The sequence below is a fragment of the Stegastes partitus genome, unplaced genomic scaffold (genome assembly GCF_000690725.1).
Source record: "Stegastes partitus isolate 25-593 unplaced genomic scaffold, Stegastes_partitus-1.0.2 Scaffold1519, whole genome shotgun sequence".
Lineage (NCBI taxonomy): Eukaryota > Metazoa > Chordata > Actinopteri > Pomacentridae > Stegastes > Stegastes partitus.
The window spans coordinates 147704-154369 of NW_007579250.1; the positions used below are offsets into that span (position 1 = coordinate 147704).

The following is a 6666-nucleotide window of genomic DNA, read 5'->3' on the forward strand; positions in this document are numbered from 1 at the left end:
TGGAAAACCAAGAGTTCATAGAGGCTGGAACACTGCAGCACAGAGAGTCTTTTATATTTTGTGGTGTTTATAACATTAGTTGAATCCACTTGGTCCTCACCGCTACGTTGGCTGATGTCCGTACGTGGAGCTGTGTGCTGCTGGATGTTCTGGTGGACCAGCTGAGCCTCCACTGAGCTCACACGTGGGAACCAGTCGAGCTCGCTTTATGTAGCAGAGAAACATGATCCAGGATCTGCTCGGGGTCCAGAGGTTTAAACCTGATGATGTCACTGCTAACATTTTGCTGCCCTCCCTCCGTGAAGCGAACACGGAACTCTGCTGCAGTGTTTTCTTGACCTCGAATCGCACTCGGATCGCTTCGGCCCCGCGGCGCCGGATCCTCCGCTCGCTCCAGAAGCTGCTTCTGAAGATCGAGCTGATAATCGACGGGCACATGACAGAGTTGGCCTCTGATGTGAGTTTTCAGGATTTTACTGAACTCCTCGTGAAAACGCCTGAAGGCAGCGTTCCTCAGCGAGTTTAAAGACGCGAGCTGCAGACGGCGTCCAAGGAGATAACAGGAAACACACATTCTTCCCTCCGAAAACAAAAACACGCAGAGTTTTCTTGTCCATGTTTGGACACGTCGCCGTTTGTTACAGGAATGACAACAATGCTAATGTTATCGTAGCGAGCTCGCCTGGTTCCCACGTGTGAGCTCAGTGGAGGCTCAGCTGGTCCACCAGAACATCCAGCAGCACACAGCTCCACGTACGGACGTCAGCCAACGTAGCGGTGAGGACCAAGTGGATTCAACTAATGTTATAAACACCACAAAATATAAAAGACTCTCTGTGCTGCAGTGTTCCAGCCTCTATGAACTCTTGGTTTTCCACGCAGATGTAGAAAGATGTTCCACCATCAGATGTAGAAAGATGTTCCACCACCAGATGAATGTATCTCCACCGTCTGGCTCCTCTGGTCTCTGGTTCTGATCCATGCTGCATGTATTCATTGATCCAGGAGGTTGGATGTTCTTCTCCGTCTCTCAGAGGAAACTCTGGCTGCAGTTCAACCTGAAGTCTCAGAGTTTTTCTGTTTTGGTCACAGCTGAGTCCGTTTTAGATTTTATTTTTTATTGTTTTGTCCTTGTCTAGAACCTGGTTGATGCCGTTGGTGAACTTTTTGGACGAGTTCTGTAGAATAAAGTGATTTTGAGGAAACATCAGGATTAGATGTTTTTGCAGCACATTTGATTGATTCAAGGACTCAAAGTAGAACGACTCTTTTTCTGTTGTTGTTACTCGTTCTGGCTGATAAATGGAGTCACGTTGGCCTTTTGTTGGTAGAAAACATGATGTTCTCATCATTCAGAGAGTTTAAAAGACAAATTAAAAGCAGCACAGGGCAGGAAGTGGAGAAGATTTATAGAAGTAAAGTCAGGAAAGCTCTCAGCTAAACGTCTGTTCTGTTGATTCTCGCCAGGAAAATTCACACCTCAGAGCTCACAGATAAAAATAAAGATGATGAAAATCCACCTTTCATGTGTGCAGATACGACATGATGGAGAGTTAAAAGGTGCAAATCGCTCTTAAAAAGTTCTACAGTCTGTCGGAGCCTCTGGTGGTTTGTGTATGATGGACTAAACCTGACAGTGTTTCTCTGTTAAGTCGCTGTCGCTGTGTGTTGCAGCCTTCCTGCACTCCCCCCACCAGCCGGTCTACACCGCCACCAAACACGGAGTCATCGGCTTCACCAGGGCCATGGCGGTAAGATTCAGCAGAGGCACAACCCGCACAGCGACAGCACATCGAATAGAAGAGAATGTCCTCCATGGCCTCAGAGACCAGGGCGTCAGCAACGGACAGGAAATAAAGTTAAAGAACGGCGACAAAGCTGAGACACAGAATGACTCCGAACCACAGGAGATGGAAAACGAGACAAAATGAGACACAAAAAGACGAAAATGACACAAACAAAAGTCAACAAATGAAATAAAACCGTCAGAAAGAAAACAAAACGACAAAAACAAGATACACAAAAGATATGAGACACAAAACGAGACGAAACGACGCAAATGAGTTAAACAGACAAAACTGAGACACAGAAGGACAAAACGAACAAATGAGATAAAGCAAAGAGACTAAAATACAGAAAATAGACAGAAAATGAGAATAAACAAGAAACAAAGAGACACAAAGAGACACAGAACACAACAAATGAGATAAAACTGTCAGAAAGACACAGAAAATGAATAAAATGAGGAAAAACGAAACAAAACTACAAAAAATGAACCACAAAATGAGCCAGAACACCGAAACTAAGACACGAAATGACTGTAAAAGAGTCGAAACGACACAAATGAGATGAAATGAGAAACACAACAATCAAACAAACTGCGACACAAAAGGACAAAACGAACAAATGAGATGAAACTCAAAGAAAAGAGACAGAAAATGAGAATAAACACGACAGGAAGTGACACAAAGGAGACGAAGTGACAAAACAAAGACAGGAAACTACAACAAACACGTGGGTCGGCTGGTTTAACTGGTGCTAGCTGTGGAACGTCCAGAGAACGTTTCATCAACTGGCTCCTCCTCCCTCGTCTCATTGATTATCGATCCCGTCTTAGCGACTCTTCAGGAACACGTTCCATAAAATCTGATTTCTGCCGACATTTCCTGCGTCCGCCACCAGGGGGCTCCGTTACGTACATGTTACAGAGCTCCAGACTTGACACTGTGCAGAACGTTGCGTAAACGCTCTGTTTTGGTTTCAGGACGCCTCGTCTCAGGGCGACTACGGCGTGCGGATCAACGTCCTGTGCCCGGCCTTCGTCGACACGCCGCTGCTGCGCTCGGTGGAGCACGAGGACAACATGGGCAAGTTCGTCAAGTTCAAGGACGACTTCAAGCTCAGCATGAGCAAGTTCGGGGTTCTACAGTAAGTCTGCAAAAGTGTGGCGGGTTCTGTCGGTTCCACGTGACGTTGATTTATGAACGGGTTGAAACGAGGTTCTGAGGGTTTGGTTTAGTCGACAGCTGGACAGTTTGTTCTAAACTGAATGTTACACTGAGAACGTTCCTCCTTTGCTGTCTGGTACCACTGGGGAACTTTGTGGGAACGTTTACAGTTTCTACAGTATGTTCCCTCAACAACATCCTGAGAACCCTAAAGGCAGAATGTTCCACCTCTGTTAGTTTATCACGGTACAGGAACGTCTGATGAAGAACGTTCTGTCATGTGACGCCTTGCTAACATCTCTCCAACGATGTTCTGAATGTTGCCTTGAGAACGTCTCTTCATTGTTCCTTCAGCTGTAGAAACTTTTCCTGTGATTTTATGAGATCTTATCTCTAATTTAACAAACTGTGAGAAAACGAGCTGCAGGTAGAACGTCGGTATGTTTGACGGTACCGGTTCTGGACGGGGAGTAACGCTGCGTTGTGTCGGCAGGCCGTCGCTGATCGCCGAGGGCATGATGAGGCTGATCGGAGACTCCAGCCTGAACGGAGCCGTCATGAAGATCACCTGCTCCAAAGGAATCCACTTCCACACCTACGAGCCCATGTCGGCCTGAGCTGGACTCTGCTGGGCCGCCACGAGGTCGCTCAGAACTGCATTGATTCACTATTTAATGATTCTGTCCGACTGCTGCTCGGCAGGTCCGTGGACGGAGCCGTCACGGTGACACGTCTGAAATGTTGTTCTACAGCTGATTTATGTGCTTTGTGTACAAATTTAAATAAATACTGAGAGTTTGTTTGATCTGGGACGTATTCACTGGATGGTTCTGTTCTGACTGGGCCACACGAGGAGGCTCCGTCTGACTCCTGGTGGCGACTGGTTCCCACACACCTCTAGTTTCTGATATGATCGTGTTGTAACTCTGCTGAATGCATGTTGTGGCTGAAACGCACAAACATGAACGTTTAGATTCTGCTGTGACAGAGTTCAGTTCTGGTTCTGTCTGTTGGTTCTGTTCTGCTGCCAACACGTTTCAACGCTGCCGGACTCATCAGGGTTTTAATCCACTCAGTAAATCTTACGTTTCTCCACCATGGCTGTCTGTGAAGCGGCTAGAAGCTGGTCCTGGTGTCAGATGGAAACTGGGCTCAGAACTTTTGCATCGTAGTTCATGTGAGCTGGTCAGTGATCGTTCAGATATCTCACCGCTGATGTAACAGAAACAGAAAACAAAGACGGATGGCGGCTGCTGAGTGTAGCCGGACCCTGCAGGCCGATGATCGGCGCCGTCGAGGCTGCAGGAGTTCTGTTCCTGGAGACGCTGAACTCTGCTCAGGTGAGAAGCTTCTCAGAGGGAAAATGCAGAAGTTCTGCTCTGAAAACACGTGAAACTCTCAACGTTCTGCCGACATGTTTGGCTTTGGATCCCACACAACACTTCAACTAAACTAGTCTCTGTTCTGTTTGTGTTCCAGGTTTAGAACCTTGTAAGTGCTGGTCTGGGACCCGGAGTCCAACCGCATGCTGTTCACCAGGTCAGTAAGTCATCAGCTGCCTGTAGTGAAACCATCTCTGTGGAGCTTTGGTTGTTTGCTTCGGCTCTTCTCCAGGTCTCAGTTCTCCTGCAGACTGCATCCCTCACTAGTCTCCTTCTAGTACCTCCTTCAGAGGAGTCATAGGAGTCTTGGTGGCCTCCTTCTCTAGTCTCCTTCTTGCTCAGTCTCTGAGGACGTCCTGCTCTAGTCAGATCTACTCATGCTCCATGTTCCTTCCATGTCTTAAGGATGGATCTAACTGGACTCCAGAGATGTTCAGGAACTTGGAGATGTTCTGGTATCATCTCCTGACTGATGCTTCTCAACAACCTTCTCCCAGAGTTCCTGGAGGGTTCTTCAGTCTTCATGGTGTAGTTCCATCCAGGAGTTCTGATCCACCAGGGACTGGACCTCCCACATAAACCAGTCTTTAAACTACAACCACTGAGACACATTCACTGACCTCACATGATGCGTTTACTGACTGTGGGACTTCTGATGCAGTCACTTATTTAACATTTTAGGCCTTACTTTGTGGAAACCTGGTCTCGCTTTGACATAAAAGTTAGTTTTTTGGTAAGTTCTTGTCTTAAAAGCCAAACTAAACCGGTCCTGGTTCAACACTGTGTCGTTATGAAGAAACGGGTCGAGTCCCATAAATATCCAGCGTTTGCTTTATTCCAGCGTTCTGTTTTTACAGCGATAGATTTATACCCTGTGTATATACATGCTCATACTTTGGGGAACCGTTGGCTGGAGATAAGAGGGAGTTCTTACCAACGGTCCGGTCCGATAAGATCCAGTCTGTCCACAGATGAAGCATGACGACGTGTCGGCTACGTTCTCATCGCTACAGTCACCGATATCAAAACCTACAAAACCTACGAGCGTGTCTGAGAACCCAGTTGGCCACTCGGTCTGGAGCCCAAGCCCAGTTTTCATGTTAGAACGGGTTGATGCGAAGTCCGGTTCCCAGCGGAGAGAACGGGTTCACTTTGGCCCACATCAAAGCGTCGTTGAGGGAGATGGCCGACTTGCTGTCCTCCAGCAGGAACACTGGACCCTACACGGTCAGAAACACAGAGACAGAACCGTGACCAAGGCTGCTCCCACGCCTCAGCACCAACCACCCAGAACCACACACCTGTATCCTCTGTCCGGTGAAGCAGGACAGCTGCAAGTCCGAGTGGCTCGGCAGGTTGGACCCGGTCACATAGTCGGCACCGGACAGAACCAAAGCAGCTGAGAGAGGAAACGTTGGTCAAACACAACATACAGCACACAGCAGCCAATCAGCACACAGGTCCGGCCCGCTCAGTGTGACGCTTACCGGCGTCCATCGGCTGGATTCTCCTCTGGAGGCGGCTGAACTCGTCCTTCTGGCTCTCTGACGGAGGACTGAGGAGGACACACGGGGAGACGGTGAGCGTTTCTCTGCAAACATTCACACAACGTTTCCTTCAGACGGTTGAGACGGACGCTCTGAATGGACCGACATCTCGGCGAATCAGAAGGAATCCCCGCCCTCAAACCCACTCTGCTTCATCGTCTGTCTGCCTCTGAATGGATCCATCGTTTACTAAACATCAGGTTTCATTCAGAGAATAACACTTCAAGTGGAGACCATGAACCCGTCAGGACGACGTCTGCAGAGGAGTCGCCGCCCTGCTGGCCATTACAGACGATGCAGGTTTGGGCTGCTTCACCTTTAACACTCAGTTTATGAGGCTGCCCGTGAAGTGTTGTTTTACTGACTGACCCATTTTAAGACTGAACTGTTGACTCGGTGCCTTAAAATAAACCTGCAGACGTTTGAGTGCAAAAATACCCCAAAGTCCTTTTTTTCCCTCCTACACGTTCATGACATCTAGATGTTCAGCTTCAGTTTGTTCCTGCCGTCGTTTTCACTGCTGGTACCAAACACTCTGATTCAGGTGGAGGCAGTAAAACCGGAGAGCAGAGACCCTTCAGGAAGCTGAGTTTTTAAGAAACCGTCCCAGTCGGACTCATGTTGGCATTTTGCCCGTCAACGTAGCAGAAAAAAAAAAACACACTTGTTTGAAAATGTTTTTTTTTTTTTCCCATTTTGAAGGATTAATAATTTTAAAAATGTCCTCTGCAAGCAGAGGAGAAGCTCTGTCGTCTGTTCTGGGAATCTTTTGTTTGGACCAGAGTTCTG

At 47.7% G+C, this 6666-nt stretch overlaps 2 protein-coding genes across 2 annotated transcripts in view; one reads left to right on the plus strand and one right to left on the minus strand.

Moving 5' to 3' along the window:
* Window positions 1-3758, plus strand: part of hpgd (15-hydroxyprostaglandin dehydrogenase) — a 12280-nt gene extending 8522 nt beyond the window's left edge. Inside the window, exons 5-7 of the mRNA XM_008300269.1 lie at window positions 1675-1751; window positions 2765-2928; window positions 3442-3758. Of these exons, the coding sequence (XP_008298491.1) occupies window positions 1675-1751; window positions 2765-2928; window positions 3442-3565 (365 nt within the window). The 3' untranslated portion in view covers window positions 3566-3758. The remainder of the gene's footprint in view (window positions 1-1674; window positions 1752-2764; window positions 2929-3441) is intronic.
* Window positions 3759-5143: 1385 nt separating this feature from the next.
* Window positions 5144-6666, minus strand: part of wdr17 (WD repeat domain 17) — a 28614-nt gene continuing 27091 nt past the window's right edge. Inside the window, exons 27-29 of the mRNA XM_008300273.1 lie at window positions 5818-5885; window positions 5632-5729; window positions 5144-5550 (exon numbers count right to left, since the gene is read on the minus strand). Coding sequence (XP_008298495.1) covers window positions 5431-5550; window positions 5632-5729; window positions 5818-5885 — 286 coding nt within the window. The 3' untranslated portion in view covers window positions 5144-5430. The remainder of the gene's footprint in view (window positions 5551-5631; window positions 5730-5817; window positions 5886-6666) is intronic.